Source organism: Danio aesculapii, chromosome 12, assembly GCF_903798145.1.
Source record: "Danio aesculapii chromosome 12, fDanAes4.1, whole genome shotgun sequence".
Taxonomy (NCBI): Eukaryota; Metazoa; Chordata; class Actinopteri; order Cypriniformes; family Danionidae; genus Danio; species Danio aesculapii.
In genome coordinates this window covers 8,624,863-8,647,419 of record NC_079446.1, presented here as the reverse complement: position 1 = coordinate 8,647,419, position 22,557 = coordinate 8,624,863, and the positions used below count along the sequence as shown (strand labels likewise).

Genomic DNA, 22,557 nt, shown 5'->3' with positions numbered 1-22,557 from the left:
CGCATGAACATCTCACAAACGATCTCCTTTTGTGTTCTACAGAATAAACAAGCGTTTGGAACCACATTTTTGGCCTTTTTGCTGCAATGACACGTTACAGTTGAATAAAACATTGTTGCCCCTTTAACATGTGAAAGGCGGCAGATGATCCCGGCAACACGTGTCTCTGCTGTATTGTCATCACCGGTTTGGACTGGAACTGCAGCGCACACACATCTACAGACTGCACGTGGCATGTGTTTACAATTGAATTTACAGTCCGAGAATTAAATGAAAGCGTTCAGACTAAGATAACACCGTGTCTGTATGCATTTCCTACGCAACAGGAAAGCCACCCATCACTTTCTATTGACACAAAAGGAGGAGTCTATTAATTTTAATATTTTAGCAGTATTAAAATTTCCAACTGCGATGAAAATGAATCGTTCGAGGGTTCACAGGAGACAATCGGTGTTTGATTGACATTTCGGTCAGGCCGTGTTCATTGTCAGTGAATAAGAAAGGAAGTTAAAGCATCGAAATGTGAAGCTGGACCAGCGAGAACAGCTTCAAACCGGTTTAAACGCCTGGCAACAAAAGCCGGAGCTCGTGCAGAAAAAAAGCGCACAGTGATGAAGGACAGACCGGGATGTTTGAGCCCAGCACATCCACAATCATCATTATAGATATTAGCAGTCATATCACACTATGACACGATGATATTACATACGAAATCATAACGCGGGGTTTGCCCAGAGAGCCAGTTCAACATCCTGAACTGAATTTACCACGGAAATCATCATCATTTCCCGGTTGGTGAGGTAAGAGATTGTTTATTGTCTTATTGAGGTGTCGTGCTGTTTTAATATTGAATATACAGCCTTGTGTTAAATATGTAACTTCTCGAACGGGCTTTAAATGCGACGTACGTCATCGTTTTTTGGGGTGCTTCTGTTTTCATTTTAGTTTTTGACTTGAGAACATTCACAACAACAGGTTGAATTTGGAATTTGTATGTGAATAAAAGAAATGCGTAAATGCAGATAATGATATTAAGAAGTGTTTATTGGTTCAGGAGCGCGCACGGTTGCAGATGTGCGTGCGTTCTCAAGCTGCCTTGAGTCCGTGCGCGTCTCCGGATTTGGTTACGCGCAGTCCGCGCATCCTGACGGTGATGTTTTTTGGGCGAGATTAAGTTAATATTAGTTAAACTGAGACTAAATGCGATATATATTAAAGCAACAAGAGACAACTTGAAAGTTCTCAGTTTTATCCGGATTTACAATGTATTTGCGTAAAATGTATAGTTAAGAGTTAAACGTGATGTTTCTTTTGTTCTGCAACCTACTGATGGTTTTTCATTCGCTTTTAGTCACTTCTAATATAAATATATATAGTCCCACTTTATATTAAGTGGCCTTAACTTGTATGTACTTACACTGATATTAATAATTCGCTAGAATGTGGTTATTGTGTAAATACATGTTTTTCTTTGTACTTATTCTTGACTAAATACCTGCATGTAATTACATCTGTAATACACTTCTGTAATTACATTTATAATTACACATTTGATCATCCCTTACACCTTAACCCACTGACCCATACCACCAAAAGCGACCCATACCACCAAACCTGTCTCTAACCTTACCCACATCCCACCTCAAGAGCACCAGAAGTGTTCTGCAATATTAATTTCTGCAAAATAATATATTGTAGGACCATATATATTCATTTTTGGTTTTGTTTATTTCCCCAGGCATTTATATTTATTTGAAAAAAAAAAAATCAATTCAAAAGTTTTAACTTTAGAGGAGTTAAGAATAACACTGATTAAAAAAAAACAGCATATTTTGAGGGAAAATAAAGACAATATAACTAAATGACAATGTTTTTATTTTGAAGAAATGTTATTTAATCCATATAATGAAATAAATATTAATCTTTGTTTTCAAGTGGTTTCTTATTTTTTTCCCCATTGGAGTATATACACTGTAAAAAAAAATTCCACACAATTGATTTTTTAACGTATTAGTTTTTACAAATTTAAGTAGATTGAACATAAAACAATTAAGTTGACCCAAAAAAACTCTCAAAAATTGTGTTGTTTAGCTCAATTTAAATAAGTAGTTTGAACAAACAGCAAGCAACAAAAAGCAACATGTTATTTTTTGAGTTTTGAAAGAAAGACTACACAATTTTAATTCATTTTAATTTTATTAATTCATATTTGCTAAATGGTCGCAGGACAATGATAGGGGGTCGCTTGTTGAGTTTCAAAAGTCAAATCAATTTCATTAAACTATTAGAATTACCATATTTTATCCAAAACCCACAGAAGATAAAAATAGTAGTTAATAGTTACAAAAGCAACAACACGCTAATAAAAATCCACCAGCCTTTCAATTTGTTTTTTCATAGGATTGGTGTGTTTAAGTTCACTGTAAAACTTTATCAAATAAAATGAGTGTAATTAACTCAAAATTTACTCAGTTAATTCTACTCATTTGAAAAGAGTTTTGAACTCAGTGTTAAAGGTAATGAGTTAATTAAATACCTCATTACTTCAACTTAAATGGAGTAAGTTCACAGTACTCATATAGATTAGTTTTTTAACTCAAATGGTTTGTAGCAATCGGTTTCCTCAAATGGTTTGAGTTGCCTTAACTTATTGGGTTTTACAGTACTCAGTTGATTTGGGTTCTCTTCATTTACTGGGTGTTACTGTGCTCAAATTACTTCGTTTACTCAAATGAATTAAGTTGACAGTAGTCATTAGGATTAGTTTTTTAAACCTAAATTGTTTGTTGCAATCAGTTTCCTCAAACGGTTTGAGTTACCTTAACTTATTGGGTTTTACAGTGTTAGATTAACAACACAGCAGCAGCAGATTGATTTTATAGCACCAGGTTAAACGTTCTGACACCTTTACTGGCAATCAAATACATTAAAAATAAATACAGGCCGCAACGGAACATTAAGGATGACCTCTGAGTGGTGGTCTCCAAAATTAAACCAAGAATAGACTTTAGTCTTATTAGGTGAGGTTAATATTAGATTAAACAAATTAATAAATCACTATAAAACTGATATGGTTGTTAGACTGTTGCACTTTTTTGTATTGTCAATATGCTCATGTTTATTTAGGTCTATTGTTGTGTGTGCAACATTTGTATATGTATAACCACCTCTGAGGAATGTGGGGGTCGCGAGTCACTGGCATTGTTATTTTTTGGGGGGTCGCTGGCTAAAAAGTTTGGGAATTCCTGTTTTACTGAACAGTTTCTTTTAAATTGTTTTTCAGCGCAGGAGCCCAGTGTGAACATGAGTGGCCTGAACACTAAGCCTGCCCCGGATGGTGGATGGGGTTGGGCTATCGTGGTGGCCTCATTCATGGGTCAGTTTCTGGCCTACGGGTCACCCCAGTCTGTGGGGGTTCTGTACCCTGAATGGCTGAACACCTTTCAAGACAGCAAAGGCATGACAGCTTGGGTCGGCTCTCTCGTCTCCGGGGTCGGACTCATTGCTAGTAAGTTTATATGAGATCATTAATATCAATAAATGTAATAAATCTACTCTGCTTTTCTTATCCAGATTACTTACAGGTTGTTGTTTGTAACACATTACAAATAGTGCATGTAGTAATACAGTAATACAGTGTATGTAATAATTTAATTTATTAACAATAATAATATTAATAATAATTATAATAAAAATCAAAGCATTTAATTTTGCAATCTGATCAGGGACATTGTAGTTACCAAATACAATTTTTTTTTTCCTGAAATAAAATACGAATTAAATTAAGATGTACATAAATTATTAAAATATTAACCAAAAACCTTTAAAAAATGTAGCTAGTTTGCAAAAAATATATATTTTTCAGTTAAATGTAACACTAAATTAACTAAAACTAAAGTTAATAACTAAGAAACAGATATAAATTAATAAAAAGAAATAAAAAATGAAAAAAACAAAACAAAATGATATATAAAATAAAAAACAAAAATATATAAGTAAAAATTAGGGTTACATTTTATTTTAAGGTGTCCTTGTTATTCATTTAACTACTGCATAATATAAATTTATTACATATACTTACTATTTGATTAGGGTTAGGTTTTGGGTTAGTTGTATGTAATTATGAGTAATTGTAATAACTACAGTAAATGCATTTAAGATATGTAAAAAGTACACCTTAAATTACGTGTTACCAAGACTAATCCACATTAATAATAAAAACTACTTATTACATCATCCAAACTGCATTTAATCATTTACTACCCACTGTAAATATATCATGGTTATTGTAAATCACATATGCAATTAACCTAAGTGAATATAAAGACCATGATTTACAACTTCATATGATCATAAATAAATGTAAAACTATAAATCTTGTGCAATTACTGTTTTTCCATTACTTTTATAAAAAAATAATTTTATTATTATTATTATTATTATTACAATTGATATATTTTTTTATTATTTATATTATAATTATAATTAATATTATTATTTAGTATTTCAAAATATAAAACAAGCTTCTTTTGTTTAAGGACTTGGCCTTGTTTTTTCCCCGTTATGAAACATGTTTACCATTTTAAAATGAAGAGTAGCATGTCAAATCAATCAGACCACAATTGTGTTTAATGATTTTCTGTTTGTGTCAGTGGACCATTTGACGTCACATACTTTGTTTTCAGAAGTCCATCAAAGTCTGCTTTTGGTCATCTCTTTAGATAAATTACTCCACTTAAAGGAATAGTTCACCAATAAATAACATTTTCTCATCGTTTACTCACACTCAAGTGACTCTTTATGGATTTTCTTGAATTTCTTTCTTCTCCTGAACACAAAACACAATATTTTGAAGAATGTTGGAAAAAAACCATTGACATCCAAAGTAGCAAACACTATAGAATAAACTAGACATGTCACTCGTATAGTTTTGAATGTGGAAAAATGTAAGGGTCATTATGGACATGCTAGCGAAGGAAGCCCCGCCTTCTAGTAAAGGATCCAATCGTCGATCACTATAGACTGATTATTCTCCAGGGGAGGGGCACAGTCCAGGCGTGTGTTTTTAGGACAGTTTCTGCAGCTTCATTGTTATAAATCTTCTAGTGCCAGCAAACGTGCTGGAGTCTCAGCAAATACTTACCTCACAGACATGAGAAATATATCTACATAACGCTTGAAATCTCTACTTCTAAACAAATCAGCTACACTGGTTTTGTAATCTGAATGAAACATATGCAAGCTAAAATATGATCTCGTGAATTCCTGCCTCTGCTGTTCAAGTGCAAATCACATGACAGCAACTGCATGAATGCCCACAAACTTGTAAACAAATAAGTCGTCATTAGGATTAAGTTGAAAATTTCTTCGGAAAACCAGCGCGATTGGATGCAGCATTATTGAAAGGATGATATTGTGTAAATTGAACACATAAGTTATTGATTCATATGCTAGGTTCACACCAGACACGAAGGATTACGTCACTTGCTCTAGATTAATCATGGAATGTTTTTTTTTTACCTCACGCTAATTTTCCACTCAAGTCTATCAAGTATTTTTTTTTACTTGTGCAGAAGGTGTGATTAAAGGTCCCATGAAGTGCTTCAAATGTGCATTTTTTATTTGATATTTGATGTAATCTCAAATGATAAATAAAGAGTAGGCGGTAGCTACAGTAGCTCCTCCCCTTAAACACAAAAAACAGCCAATAGTGTTGCGTTTTTATCACTGCTCTGCCAGTGAGAGTGGTTGAGATCTAGCGCATCAAATGAAATGCAAATGAGAAGCGTCTTAAAGTGGGCGGGACATGTCAGATATTAGAGAGCATTTGATTGGTCAAGATTTGATGAGAAACTGACAGGCAGAGGTGACAAACTGCAAGCTTTGGATGTTTATATCAGTTTTATATTTTCTAAACATGAATTTGTCACTGTTTTGGAGCACACTAGCTAATAGATATCCTTAAAACTAACAGACTAAAACTAACATCTAAAAACTTGATTTTAATTTCATGGGACCTTTAAGGTGAGTTTCGCAGGTTCACAACAAACGCATCGCTCATTCAGTGTCAATTGGGCCACCCTGTGAAAATTTGGTTCTAATCACGTGTTTGCATTGACTTCATATGTAATCTACTAGCGCAAATACTTAAATGAATATTTAAAGTGTACCTGGTATTATACTAGTTACATAGTTTGATTGACAGTATAATATCTGATCTTGTCCTTCAGAAACAGCCATAGATTTTTGGATTGGTATTGTGATCTTTTTCCTTTCGCCTGCAAATGTGTTTCTTGTCATGATTAGAAGATTTAGTAACTAAATTTAAGAGTTAAATTACATTATTTATTCCAAAAATTACATTTAATCATAAGCTTAGCAAACAGTTTTGGTAAATTTGATGTCTTCCCGTTCAAAGAGACATAAGCTACCTGAGAGGTGTTCCAAATATGGCCGCAGAGTAAAAATAAGGACTTTGATAGTAGGAACCAAACATACTATGGTGGTCAATGGCTACTTTTTTCCAACATCCTTTAATATATCTTCCTTTGTGTTCAACAGAAGAAAGAAACAAACTGTGAGTAAATGAGGACAGAGTTACAAATTTTGAGTGAACCATCACTTAAAGCAGCTTAAAGATTTTCAGTGTTCCCGTTCTCTGATAAGACAATGTTTTTTTTGCAGGTCCCATCTGCAGTGCCTGTGTTGTGAATTTCGGGGCCCGTCCTGTGACCATCTTCAGTGGGGTCATGGTGTCCGGAGGGCTGATGCTCAGCGCTTTTGCACCCAATGTTCAGTTTCTCATATTCTCCTATGGTATTGTTGTTGGTGAGTATCCCACAGTTGTCAATCCCACTTTTTTTTTGATGGTCGGTTGACGGTGTTATACCAAAATATATAGTCCCAGTAAAATGTTTGGAGCTATTAAGATTTTTATGAGTGTTTTTACATTTAAAACGTCTCTTATGCTAACCAATGCTGCATTTAGTTAATCTAAATCAGTGTTTCTCAACCACTTACCTGGAGGGCCACCAACACATTTTCAATGTCTCATCACCCAAACACACCTGATTTAGATCATCAGCTCATTAGCAGAGACTGAAAGACCTGTAATGTGTTTGACAGATAAAGGCGATATCCAAAACATGCAGTGATCCTCCAGGAACATGGTTGAAAAACACTGATCTAAAATACTGACAAAACTGTTCAATGTTGAATGATTGTGGACATTTGAAAGCAACACTTTACTTTATTTGAAAATAGGCTCATTTTGCTAGTCCCCTAGAGTTAAACAGTTGAGTTTTACTATTTTTGAATCCATTTAGCCGATCTCCATGTCTGGCAGGAGCACTTTCAGCTTAGCTTTGCATGGATAATTCAATCAAATTAGACCATTAGCATCTTGCTCAAAAAGTCCTATGTAAAGCTTGACTCTTCTGTAGTTACATAGCATACTAAGACTAATGGAAAATGAAATTCCATTGAAAATTTTCTAGGCAGACATGGCTAATAACTTTACTCTCATTCTGGTGTAATAATCAAGGAATTACTGCAGGAGGTGAAATGATGTTTCACTAAAGTTTTACAGTATATACACAGTCCTTAGTGTATTTGTAATGCATGATCAAATAAATTCATAAGTGTAGTTTGGATAAGCATAAGAAAAGTCTTTAAAAAACAAAAATATGCTTCGAACTTTGAATTCAAAGTTAGAATTTTTATTAAATTCATAAATAAATTCTTGCCCAAATTTGTATTAACTAGCTATAAATGTATTATTACATATTCTGCAGTTTCTCCTGCAGTGTAGTCTTGTTCTCAAGCCTCCACCTCAATCTGTTCATTATACCGTATTTGCATATAAGATTTTATTAAAGATGATTTAAGCATAAAAACATTTGTTATAACCTCTTGATTTTTTTAAATTTATTTCGCAGGACTTGGCTGTGGACTTGTTTATGCTGCTACTGTAACCATCACTTGCCAGTATTTCGACAAGAGACGTGGTCTTGCTCTTGGCATTGTCACGACAGGTAAATATATGATCAGTCAGATATAACTGACTACCAGTTCAGTGTTTGGACATGCTTGACGATGTATGTTTCTCAAACGTTTCAATAATCTTTTTATCAAAAAGCACACTTTAAAAACGTATTGACAAAAATAAAAGTTTTTTTTTTTTTGGATGAGCTGCAAATGTGAACTCCTTCAAAACTGCTCAAAAGCAAGTAAAAAACTTCGTTCATAATACTTTAAATGTACATAATAATTTACACGTGTAAAATACTACTTATTAGAATTATTCTGATTCAGTTTGTGATTGCACTTTGAAATGTGATTAAGTGAAGTTTATTTATAAACTAATTTCGTGAGGATCACATGCTTGTGATTGACCACGGCTGGTCCAGCATTAGGTAACACATGATTTACCAATCAGATGATTCCAAACTCACTTTAAATTACCAGAGTTTCTTACCTCAGTTATCTTTGTCTTGAAGAATCTCCCCTTCCACCCCTACTCCTCCTCTTTTTTCCTGGATGGTGTTCACACGTCCAAAGACATGCGACAAGTTAATTGGCGTCAGCACGTTAACCATGAGTCTAAATACACATTAAAGTTACTCAACTTTAATATATTTATGATTTAATAATCACAATAAAGCATATCACAATTTTTTGATAAAATTACAATAAAAAGTTCAATAAAAAGTGAAACAAAACTACAACAGTTCAATCCCATTATAACACCCGTTCACCATTATTTCATGTTTTCAGGTACAAGCGTAGGAGGTTTTCTTTATGCTGCTGCGCAGAACGAGTTCATTGCACTGTTCGGACTCGACGGCTGCCTTTTACTGATTGGCTGTTTTGCACTAAACATCATCGCCTGTGCTGGACTCATGCGCCCGCTGCACCTGCCGGCCTACTACCTGAAACAACGAGCAGCGATGGCCGAGAAAGCCGAGGAGAACGTTCTGGAAAAAACTCCTGTGGTGGAAGACCCCGACAAAAAAACTCAATCTATCGTCCTCATCACAGGAGACACTAAAGACACGCACGAAAAGAGAAAACTCCTCAATTACATGACAATGGTGCGGCTCATGAAGAAAAAGCAGAAACAATACTCTGAATACTTGCACTCTATTGGCCAAGTGCTTCAGAACCGAGTCTTCTTGGCCACTTGCGTGTCTTTATTCGCATATTGTTTGGGAGCGTACACTCCACTCCTGTTTCTAGAGGATTTGGCTCAAAGCGAGGGTCTCATCAGTGGTATCAGCACCATCCCGCTAGTCTCCATCATGTCCATCGCTGCAGGAGTCGGGAAGCTGCTGTTGGGCGTCATGATGGACGTTCACTGGATGAACAGTATTTATTTGTATGCGGTCACCCTGCTGGGCACCGGGGTGGCTCTGCTCATCATCCCTGTCACCAAGAACTATGCTGGGCTGCAGGTCATCTCAGCAGTGCTGGGCTTTTTCTCCGGGAACTGGTCTGTTATTCCTTATATGACCACCAAGGTTGTGGGGATGGATCGACTGACTGAGGCGTATGGCATTTTGATGTTCTTTGGGGGATTTAGTATAATGCTCGGACCCCCAGTTGCAGGTAAGATTGCCTTTTAAAAAAAAAAAATTGTCTTGCTGGTTGAATTTCTCTTCTCATCCTGATAGCAGTCGCTAAATTAAGTGGTTCAAATGTAGACATGTGACGATAACCGTTTTCAAGGTATACTACAGTTTGGAAAATGGAATGAGTACGGTTGATGAGTACAAAGGTATGAGTACGATTTTTTATTTATATTTTTTTGTGTGGTTTAGGAAAACAGTTTATACAGCAGAAAAAAATATCCAAAGATGACGTTTTAAATTGTAAAGAAAACATTTCAATTATTTAGACTGATGTGTACTGTTCCAAAATATTACAAATCTTTCAAAAAATAAAATATACTGTGTTCAATAGGGGATTACGAGTTTTGGTTTTTACCCAGACATTTAAAAAGAATATATTTTAGAGCAGTAATCATAATGCCGTGATACCGTGATATTTTTATCCAAGGTTATCATACTGTCAGAATCTTATTCCGGCCCATGCCTATTCAATTGTATTTGTTTATATTTTTAATATTCTGCAGAAGGTGTTACACCAAGAAAAAGTTTGTCCAATCAAAACGTTCGATGCGAACATTACGATTGGCTGTCCGAGCCACTTGTCAAATATGTCATTGCGTACATTGTGCACCCTAAAAATGTTTATGCCACCAGCGCGCTCACAGACGTGATTCAGACAGAGAATGGCAGGCAGACATCAACTTAGGGCTGGGCGATATTGCAAAAAGAAGATCACAATATCATGTTTCATATTATTCGATATAGATAATTATTGAATATTTTTTTACAATCCATTTAGGAATATTGGGATTTATTTTAATTTAATACATTTTTTTATTTAATTTATTTTTATTTTATTTATTTTAATTTTTTAAATAGTTTTTAAAAAATAAACAAAAATATTTAGTCTCTCATGTCTTTATGATAAAATAAACATAAGTGTTTAAGAGACTCTATAACTTGATAAATAAAATGATGAATAAAATCAAATAATGATACAGTAGACCTCAAACTCTATCAACAACACAAATTATGATAATCAAATCTGAGCTTTCAAGTAAAGGAATCAACCATCATTATTCAAATACATATTGCAACATTACAAATTGTGAAGTTGAATGACTACATTACCCCTTATACTAAAACATCTTTCAGATTGGAAGCTAGTGGTTGGGATGCACAAGAAATAAACCTAAAAAGGCACTCTGGCGACATCCTTACATCCTTTTTTATTTACGATCTCCTCACGATACTTGTCATGCCATTCATTTTCACGTGTGTTGTTATTCCTGACCTGAGGTGGCGATGACGCAAGCCAATCAAATCCGTACACATATTGCATCTAAAAGCAGGTGAAAAGTGCCTGGCGCGTGGATTCCTTCCCAGTTTCAATGCGCTTTGCACTCGCGCTACCCTGGTGTCTCTTGTAATTAAGTGACCATTAACTATTTTCTTAGAGGATGGCAAACGAATAAACCATTGCTGCAGCTCTGATACAAGTTTTACATGTGGAGAAAATGAAAAAGCACTGCAGGGTTTAGGTGCTCTGTGTTTGTTTGAGGTGATTAGTCTACTGTTATTATATTAGCAGATTGGTTAGTTATACTTGCACGAATTGTGGCATTCCGGAAAGTTGAGAAGTTCTCAATTTGGTGTAAGTTACCTGGAAAATGCAAGTGCGTCATGTGTCCCCCGCTTGCACACCATGTGTGCGTCGCTCCTGGTTTGCACACGCAAGCCGTGCGTCTCGTTTGGAAATAACACTCCCATCTTATTGGCACTGCTTCCAAGACGTACGCTCAGGCGACACATTTTAATAAAACTATAGCGTCTCATAGCGAAACTTCATACCAAACTTTATTTTACTGTTATTGACAATGGTGTTCGGTCAATAAAACCGTTTTATCGACCCAGCCTTACATCAACTTACCTTCTTTTTTAGGCTTGTTTTTGTAATTATTACTAACTGTACTATAAAGATTTCTCTCTAGTGAATGTTAGGTGATGTATTGTAGTGATCTAGTCTAGCGAACAATTAGGAGGCGTGGCTTTGAATGGCAATATGCAGGATGGGAAGAGACTTTCAGTGCTATCAGGCTAATGATAGCATTTTCCAAGATCTCCCATTGCACCTTAAAAAATTCACTACAGCAATTTGCAGATTAGCAAATACAACAAATGGTATGGTTTACATGTGAATTTAAGAACATTTATTACTCTTTTCCTTTTTATCAGTGAGAACTGGAAGTAGAAATTAATTTAATTAGCATATTAATCAGTACAGGCCAAAATTTACTTAGCCTCAGGCTATGTGAGATTTAGTTAACCTTTTGTTTAATCAAACATTTGTCTGCGCCAACAGCCTATTGGTTAGTGTGTCAATGTATAGCACTGAGGTGCTCACGGCAACCTAAGTTCAATTCCCGGCTCGAAGTCCTTTATCGATGCTTCCCTGATCTCAGTTCCCCGTTGCATTCTTGTCTCCACTCTACTGTGCTATGAAATAAAGTTTAAAAAAGCCGTAAAACACATTTTTTTCCACATTCAATTAATTTTACTGAACTTTACTGTCAATTCCTTTTATTGTCCAAGACAATTTAGCCTTAAATAATAACTGAGATGCACATCTGATATTTTGTACATATTAGACTCGGGTCTGATATTTTGTACAGATCATATTTTATATTTTGCAAGTATTCAATGATTTTGCTCTGAGAAAAACATTGGAATACTCATCACCCCTGTGTAATTAATAAACCATCGATATCTGATGATATGATATTGATGATATTATATATGATATTTGTTTAAAATTATTTGTTTTCAGTAAGGAAAATATGATTTACTGGGATGCACCACATGACATTTTGCAGTAATTAAATGTAAATCGAGGACGACACGTACCCTTAATACACAAATACACTTCACTGAACATGTACACATAGGCATCACCTATTTACTATATAACTGCAAGTTAACAATGTTCATATCAAAAGCTATTAGTTAGTAGTCAATGAGTTAAAGTTATTAGTATCTAATAACTTTTCTGATTTTGATTGTAATCAAATAATGAGCACCTTTTGTAAAACTGCTTTGAAACAAGAATTCTACATTCTACAGCTTGATTTTCTTTCTCTGAAAGCATTTGAGAGATTTCTTGTCTGTGTTTTGGATCATTGTCTTGCTGAAATGTCCACTCTGGTTTTATCTTCATCGTCCTGCTAATGTAGATGTTGGACTGAAGTAGCTAATATTCATTTACAGTGAGGAAGTGCAGAGGGTTGCTGATTAACTACTGAGAGATTTCAGCTGCTGTCTGGGCTTTCACTACCATTCTACACCTCCCTTTCTTCATGTGTTCAATACTTTTTCCATGCATCATTTCATTTTATTGCACTTAACTTAATTTGTAAACTAATTTGTTTATAGATAGTTATCATCTTCATCTTCAAGAGGTTGAGACTGAAGCAGCTAATATTCATTTAAAATGACGAAGGACAAAGGGTTGCTGAAGAACTGCTGAAGAAGCTGCTGTCTGGGCTTTCCATGCTTTTTTATACCCCCTTTCTTCATGTCTTCAAATTTTCCCCCTACATCATTTAATTTTATTACACATAACTTCAATTCTTATCTAATTAATTTTGTTTTCTTTGTTTATATGGATTTCTCTAGCACCTTTAGAAATTTGTTTTCTGAGATAAATGGTGTTCAATACTTAATTCCCTCACTGTATATACTGTATATTCAAATTCAGGACGTGAATTAAAACAGAAAAGGCATCCTGAATGATCCGCAGACAGACAAGTCAATCTCCAGGAAGTTGACCTGTGAATAGAGACACAGTATGTAACTTTATCTTCCATTGTGTTTCTCTCTCTAGGCTGGATTTATGACTGGATGCACTCCTACGATCTGGCGTTTTACTTCAGCGGAGGCTTCGTGCTGCTGGGAGGAGCTGGCCTTTTCCTTTCTGCTTTGTCTTGTTGGAACAACAACCAGGAAGAAACCAAGGTGCCAGACAAAGAATACACTAATGACTATGATAAAGTAGCAACCGTAGCCTGAAGCATGAGCTCAAGATCACACTCGCCTCTTATTAAAAGCTGAACTCTTTATTCTGAACGTTACACTGAAGATTTCAAGCAAACGAGGAAAGGACTCGTTAATCTGTGGCCTTGTTTTAGGAGGCTCTGGTCCTGCATAAGCAATGCTTTGGGTTTTGTTTACTGTACAGGTGGTATTGAAATCAGTAGAGAAAGGATTCCTCAGTGCCATGTGTCACCAAATGTTTTTCAAGATGGCTGTATTGTTTTTTGTATGGATGCATTAAGACTTCACTATACTATAAATGTCATCTTTGTATTGTTTGGTGGTGCATTCAACAATCCGAAAGGCGTTTCGCAGTATTCAGACGGGTGTTCATTCATGTTTTGTGTTGTACCAAAGTTTTGGGTTAATTTATTGTGTTTGTAAATGCTGTCTCTCCTGTTCACAGACATGCAGCTCTAGGCTAGCTGTGCTTCAGTTCATTTATGCCTTGTTTTGTTGCCTTGTTATGAAAAATGATAGATTTTCTTAGTCTGTAGTTCAGTTTAGTTAAAAACCACATGCGATAAAGCAATATGTCTCTGTGAAAATGCTGTCAGGTTGTTTTTTATGGCTGTTTATCTCTTTTAATTGTAAACTTTTTTGAAATACCAGCTCTTATTGACTGTTTTACACATTTTTGAGGTAGACTCTGTGTTTTTGTGTAGCTTTCTGTTTGTTGTACGTGCAAGACATGTTACTTGAAATCTTTTATTCTATTAATATTCAAGCAACACTGTTTTTATTGTTAAGAAAATCTTTACAGGAAACATTTGGTTTTGGCACCTTTAGATGTAACGGACCTTTGAAACTGCCATTGTTATTTATGTTTCTTTTATGGTTTTTTATTAATAAACTGTTGATGATATTAAAGAGGTGGTCCAGAGTGTATTTTTAAGGCTTGGTTGTGTTTGTAAGATGCAAAGCAATGTGTGCTCATGCTTCATTTGTAGAAAATCACGTAATTTTTTCATATATCTTTGATTATATACAGCTACTCAGCTAAGATGAAAACGACTCTCCCTCCAGAGGCTCTGATTGGTCAGCTAACATAATGTGCTGTGATTCGCGGATCAGCTGCACGTCACACACTTTAGTGCTGTGTAAACAGAGTTAGCTTCCTGAATCAGACAGAAAAATGAAGAGGACACAGCTGAACCTCACACCTGCTTTCTAAAATAAAATCTGACAAGTGTCTTTAATAGAATCCTGCATTTGGGCCCGAGCCTGACGGGGCCTGACTTTTTTTATGCCCCTTAGACCAGGCTTTGGGCCAATTTTTTACGTCATAGCTAACACGCATATCAGGCTTTGGGCCTGCTTTAGAAAAAACTTTGATTGCGTGCGGTCCGAAACTGCCAGTGATGCCTTGCACATAGAGATTTCCAGCCACATACAATAGAGAACATAATGAATATAATTGCCAGTGGCAAACCTAAAACTGTGAAAAAGCTAGAGGAAGCACAAACTTCTGGTCAGCTTCTTAAATAGTGACAACTTTAAATGATGAGCCAACTGGTTAAGCACAACGCACAACTGTAAATCAAGGGGCGCTTGCTGGATTTTATTCCAATTATGCACAAATCCAGTACTGCCCCGCCTTAACATCTCTTATTCTTATTTCAATCTCAAGAAACACTGATGCTTGCTGTCAATGGTTACCATTTTAAGGGCATTCGTTATGACATAATTCGTTTATTTTTTTAATATTAATATAGTTTCTTTGAAATCTAAATGTAATAAAAGCACATCAGCACCTAGGAAAAATCAGACGCTCAAGCTGTAATCTTTAAAATCGTGACAAATTAAAAAATTAGCAAATAAATGACAGAGGATTGTGGTAGTAAAGCATTAATTAAATCCTTAATTTCCACTGACCGCAACAAATCATCCAGCCGCAGTTGAGTAATGGACAGGCTCAAACACAAATATAATTCGTATATTTGTCTTGGAAAAAATATCTCTTTAAAATGTATTTCGTATAGTTTGTCTTTTAGTTTTCTTATATATTGTTGTTGGTCAGTTATCTACTAGATAATATAGAAGAACGAATAACATTTGAGGTGAAGTGCTTCAAAACAAGTCCGCTATATGCTTCAGGGCCAAAACGCCAACTGCATTGTCAAATAAAAAAAAAATCTAGCCTAAATAAAATTAAAATTGTTTAAAACACCTTGAATGGTAGCGATTCCATGCAAGGAGGCTGCGCAGCTGCCGGATCTGAATTGTCAGATGAAAGAGACACGGGCTGGGCCTGGAGTTCCACCGGCTCAGGTGCTGATGAGACTGCAGTCTCCACCCCGTGTGGGGGATCAGTATTTGTCTAATTAGTTTTAGCCCTTTTGCCAAATATCTCAATTAAATTTAGCTGTTTTAAAGAGCGTTTACTTATTTTGAACCTTGTTTTAAATAATAGCTATCTGAATTGTAAGGTTTAGTGTGCAGAAAAACCGCCAGCCAAACTAAAGCCAATATATTTCTTTACCTTTCTTTATTTACCTTTCTTTATCTCCCACCATGCAAGTACATATACACACTTTAAACACAAAAACACACACCTTTTGCTTTTGCTTTGTCAATATATTGTAGTGCATACTGTTTAATAATCAATTTCAATTATGTAAAAAATAAATAAATTTAAAAAGCTGCATTAATTTGCGCCCTCTCATGGTAGGTACGCACAGTGCGTATAGTCGTACGGCTGCATGCGCCACTGGGTTAAATTGAGTAAACTTACTGTGGACAACATACTGCTTGAATATCGATGTCACTTAAACTAAATCTTACATTTAAGAAACAAAAAAAAAAAAACTCCAAACGTTTCTCTAAATTATTCAGATAAAAAAATGAAACGAAAAAACATCAACTTTATATTATATAGAAATCTGGTCTATTTTAATGGCTGTAACAGTATAAGCTGTTTGGCGGGAAAAAAACGGGCTTCGGGTCGGACTCAGGCCAAAAATTTTTAGGAGCCGGACAAGGGCCGGGCTACAGCCTGTGTCTCGGGCCAGGGTCGGGCTAGGGCTTAGATTTAAGGCCCGTGCAGGGTTCTACAAACCGCGTGAGCCCACCCACAAGAGGATCATGCAGCGCCTGTGGTTAAACTCAGCGTTTTTTTATAACACTTATTGATCATTTTTTCTGTAATTGACAACAAGAACAAACATTGAAGCATTGTCTGATTGACAAACATCATCTAATTACGTTCAAAAGAATTTAAAACACTAAATAGGGCAAATTTACACCCCATTTCGAAAGTAAAACATAGTCCGAAACCGCCTACTAAGTAGGTACTGCATTTGAATTTAAACGTACTACTCGGCCATTAGAAAAGTACGTTCTATACAGTATGAATGTGAAAAGTACTACATCCGCCATTTTGTCATGGTTACAGGACAGTTGCGTTGCTTTACTCCCATCAAAAAGCATTGAATCACCAAGAGGCGACACTCAAGTGCGATTTGGAAAACAGCCATTAGATGGCGCAGCGGCCATTTTGGAATTAAAATTCCAATAGAGCAACAGCAGTCTGTAGAATAATCTATTAAAAGTGCTGATCATTGTGATACAAAGTGTCGTATTGTCGGGGGGTGGGGGGGGGGGGGGGGGGGGGGGGGGGGCAGTATTTCGATGTGATCCTGTTATGTTGTGGTTCTGTAACTGCTGGTTTTCCTTCCTGAATGGTTAAAAAATTATTACAGAGTAACTAGGTTGATTTCAATTTAAATCAATTAAAATAAATAATATATTAATCGAATATTTTGGGCGCTTTTTGTGCATTTGGGCGGGTTTTGGACTGGAAAAAGTCTGCTATATCTGGCAACACTGATGGTGAATGTGTGTAACCTGAAGCGTTTATGACCTCATTGACCTAGATGTATTTTTTTTTGTGGTCCCCAAATTCGTTTGCTGTAGGCTTTGCTAAGCTAACTCTGTAAATGTCTCTCTTTGCATTGAACTTTGAGCGTATTACATTCAGAGATGCTGTTTATGTTCACACAGCTGCATTACACATCATTCATTCATTCATTCATTTTCTTTTTCGGCTTAATCACTTTATTAATCTGGGGTCACCACAGAGGAATGAACCACCAACTTATCCACCTTATGTTTTACACAGCGGATGCCCTTCCAGCCGCAACCCATCTCTGGGAAACATCCATACACACTCATTCACACACATGAACTACAGACAATTTAGCCTACCCAATTCACCTGCCCCGCATGTTTTTGAACTGTGGGGGAAATCAGAGCACCCAGAGGAAACCCACGCCACTGCATCGCCCCACATTACACATCAAGTAAAGTTTAAAATATGATATTGTAGTGGACCACCCCTATAATGTTTACTTGTGTCATTTATTGCCAGTTCCTTTGGTTTAATATAGCCTAATTATTTAATTTATATTATACACAAAAGATTTGCACTGGGTTTCAACTGACTGCCTTGATTTGAGGTGGCCTTGTGGTCTCCATGGATACAGTAACCATAGTGAATGCAATCGGAGGTCTATTTATGCAGGCACCAGTGTCTGTTTACCTGCAGGTTTAGATCAAGGTTGTACAGAAACACCTTACACACAAACAGATGTGTGTCTGTGTGTGGTCCGCTGTCCTTACCTCATATACATAGTGAAATATGAACAACTAGTGGGGAGTTTACCTGGTCCTCACTAATCAAAAAGGCTCATCATTTTTTATGAGAATGTTGTACGGACATAAAACTAGTCCAAAGTTCACTTTAATTATGAAAGGAGGTTTCCTTTCATTTGGGTGGGATGCAAAACATCATGTTCGTTATCGAACTAGGGAAAGACTGAACCCAAAGTGGGTGTTTGGGTTAAACCAAACTCTGAAATACAATATGTTTCAGAGACAATTTAAGATGAAATTTAAAGGTGTCATAGAATGAAAATCTGGATACACCTAGATTAGTTGAATAGTATGAGCTCAGTCCAGGAAAATGACATAGCGTGAGCCTCGAACAGCATTTTTTTCCTCATTCTCATGTAAATCCTTTGAGGGTAAAATCCCAATGAAAACAGGCCAATCAGAACTTAACACAGACTGTGAGGATCCCCACAGCATTATTAATATGCTACGTTTCCTTGTGAGAATACAACAATGATCAGTTTCACTTATTTTTAAGCTTATGTAAGCTTGTATTATACTTTCTATGTGTATGGGACTCTTATTTTGAAAACAGGTTTTAAGGAAGGAGCAGTTTTGTGAAGCAGGCAGCTATGGATGACTATAGAGAATGCAGGTTATAAATGTATTCAGCGCCACCCTGAAAAGGCATAAGGTCTGTTTAAAAGTGCCTTTTGTTAATTTACCCTGAATATTGTTTATTGCCGCGTTTGTTTATAATGATACAATTAACACATGTAGACTTCTGAACATTAGTGTATAATGCACATCTATGCATTGTGTCACAACAGATTTTACTGTGATTTTTCTGAAGTGAAAAGATCCAAATAAACTTTAAAACGTGTAACGTACAAAGTGAAGTAAACACTCACTGGCCACTTTATTAGGTACACCTGTCCAACTGCTCGTTAATGCCAAAATTGGACAATAGAATATTGGAAAAACGTTGCCTGGTCTGATGAGTCTGCATATCTGCTGCGACATTCGGATGGTAGGGTCAGAATTTGGCATCAACAACATGAAAGCATGGATCCATCCTGCCTTGTATTAATGGTTCAGGCTGGTGGTGGTGGTCTAATGGTGTGGGGGATATTTCTTGGTACACTTTGGGTCCATTAGTAACAATTGAGCCTGAGTACCTGAGTGTTGTTGCTGACCATGTCCATCTCTTTATAACCTGTGTTCTGATGGCTACTTCCAGCAGGATAACGAACCATTGTTTTAAAGCACGAATCATCTTAGGGTTCTTGAACATGACAATGAGTTCACTGTACTCAAATGGCCTCCACAGTCACCATACCTCAATCCAATAGAGCACCTTTGGGGTGTGGTTAAAAAGTAGATTCGCATCATGGATGAAGCAACTGTGTGCGTGATGCTATCATGTCAATATGGACCAAAATCTCTGGGGAATATTTCCAGTACCTTGTTGAATATATGCCACGAAGGAATAAGGGCAAAAGGGGGTCGAACACGGTACCAGTGAGGTGTACCTAATAAAGTGGCCGGTGAGTGTAGATTTGCATGTGTGTATTTGAGTACTTAATGCTATGCCTGAAGGTCAGAGCTCATTAATACTCATTACCTTTTTTTCAAATACGGTCAAAAGCTAGCCATTTTACAGTAAGGCCAATTACTAATGTTTAAAAGGCCAAGTACTAGGGTTTAAACATTTTTTTACATTGTATTTGTTTATTTATTTATTTATTTATTTTCAGTGGCGGGAACAGGCTTACATAGGTTATAAGTTTGTGTTTATTTATGTATTTGTGCTTGCAGTTCTTTTTGTCAGCTCTGGAGGGCGTAATGCTATTTTGTGCCATGTAAGATCTTGATTACTAACAGGTGGGGGTGAAGAAGCAGCAGGTCAAACAAATGTTTTTGACCTTGCGAACAGATAAGGTAAGCTTGCAAAATATTAGATTAAGTACTGAGAAATGTTTGTAATACATTGATTTATTGCTTTATTTTATGTTTATTTTTGTTTAGATGAAAGTATTTTTGTTTACGTCGACGCCAATTTAAATAAAAGGGCTGGCAACTATTGTAGTAAAAACAGTTTGTCATTTTCTGCAACCAAAAAGCGACAGGTCAGAAACATTTGCTGCGTCCCAATTCGCATATTATCCGTACTAAATAGTATTTGAAAGTAGAATTAGTATGTCCCAAATCGTAGTATGTTGAAAAGAGTATGCCAAAAGTTCCCGTATGGTTTACTATTTCCGGTAAAAACTCGAAGTGTAGAAGCGTCCATACTCTAACCGCTGATATTGCCGATTTAGAACTACAAACGCGGGTGAAAAGTGTAAACAAACTACAAACATGATGGATGCGCGAGACCAACCGTCAAGTAGAGAGGCTTCGGTAAAGATGTTTGTATGACTGTTAATTAATATCTAGCCCACTGGAACATGTTTTAATCGCGTTTTCTGTGTTATATTTCATCTGCAACAGCAATACTGAACTTATATAAAAGCGTGTTTGGACATTAACGACTGAATGCAGAATTAAGCAAACACATGGTGAGATTTCTCTGCATGAAAGACACGTGAATGGGAGATTATACCTGCTGCTGCTGCTGCTGCTTTCTCCAGTAAGGTAGGGAAATAAATATGAAATAAATGTGGATGATGTGTGGATGATTGACAGGGCTCGTAAATAAGCAACACAACTATATTTTAACGAGAAAGTAGTATGTCCCTCAAGCTTGCATACTCCTCTGTTACACACTTTTGAGGGGATGGGGGGATCCGTCCCCCTCACTTTTAGAGACAGACCATTTAGAAACAGGTGATTAATAATTATATGAACGTATGATCTCATACAGCCCCACCCCACCCCCCTTTAAAATGTCCAGGGTGTAGTTTTAGGGTATAGTATAAGTATGCGAATTAGATAAAATAAGACCTTCAGTTTGTCTCTATACCTTAAAATAATCTGTTGCGAATAAAAATAACAGCTGACTAAGAGGAAAGACTGCAATAATCCATCTGCAGTCTGGGTTTTGAATTAAATTTCCAGAGAGGAAGGAAGAGAGGAGACACATTTTATCCATAAACACTAAATGAAAGATTGTTAAATCAATAAAAGTCATGCTTAACGCACATAATATATGATTACCAAAAATGTACCCTCTCTGCCTTTTAAATGGACCCGAAAAAACGATTTTTATATGCAAAAGCACAACGTTTTGTTGCTTAAAAAAGACACACGTCATCTGCAGCCACCAGAGGGCGCAATTGAACCAGGATTTAAACTGAAATGAAAAAAAAAACTCACTATTATCTTTATGATTTTCTTCATTCAGTTTGAACACAAAAGATGATGTTTTGATGTGATGTAATTTGTATATAAAAATAAGTATTTATTCACATTTATTTATTCTAAATCTTTAGGAAATATTTTGGTAAAATAAAAAGTGTGGTTTAGGAGCCATAATTTGATTTAACATAATTTTGTAATAGTGCTCAAATTCATGAACAGTTTACACGTGTTGATCTGTTTACTTTGTTTGTAATGGTTTGCTCCGCCCTTACTGGACTCTTTTAATTTACATTACGAAATTGGAAAGTGACAGAAAGAAAGACGGAGCAACATCGTTTTTTGAGCGGAGTTATGGTGTTTGTTATGATGCTTGAAAAAGCTGTAAACATCTTTAAATGGAAAGAAACATGAGTTATTTATTGCCATACTGATTTTTGAAATTCTGATAGTACAGTGGTTATGATGACCATCTGACAAGCCAGTTTAGCTAAAAATAGTGCTTAAAGTGTCACTAAAATGCAGCATTTAAATTTCATAATTAAATAAATAACTGAGGAAAATAACTGCAATAAGGTCCACATTTTGAGAAAAAAAACACCTCTTGGCTGGCTTCAGGCCTGTGTGTGTGTGTGCACTGTGAAAAATGCTGAGTTCTGCACACAAAATCAGTTTGTGTAGAGACAACATGAAGTAAATAAGTTAACTTCTAAGTTTTTATACATTTTCGAAGATAGATAGAACATAAAACAGTTAAGTTTACTGTCAGCCTTTACTGTAAAAAATGCTGACTTACACCAAACAGCTTAGAATCACCAGGAGGCGACACTCAATAGAACGCTCCATTGCAACAGCAGCGCGATTCCGCCATTCTGGAGTGGAAGCGACTGGCCGTCCATATTTATCTTGCTGTCGCGATGGCAAGCAGCTGCTTTGTTTTTTTTTTTAT

At 36.0% G+C, this 22,557-nt stretch overlaps 1 protein-coding gene across 1 annotated transcript; it reads left to right on the top strand.

The window, feature by feature from the left end:
* Positions 1-219: 219 nt before the first annotated feature.
* slc16a9b (solute carrier family 16 member 9b) lies at positions 220-14,531 on the top strand. Its single transcript, XM_056470041.1, has 6 exons — positions 220-800; positions 3,284-3,508; positions 6,685-6,828; positions 7,938-8,033; positions 8,776-9,606; positions 13,489-14,531. Exons 2-6 carry the CDS (start codon positions 3,304-3,306, stop codon positions 13,671-13,673), a joined length of 1,461 nt encoding a protein of 486 aa, XP_056326016.1. The 5' UTR covers positions 220-800; positions 3,284-3,303; the 3' UTR covers positions 13,674-14,531.
* The last annotated feature ends 8,026 nt before the right edge of the window (positions 14,532-22,557 follow it).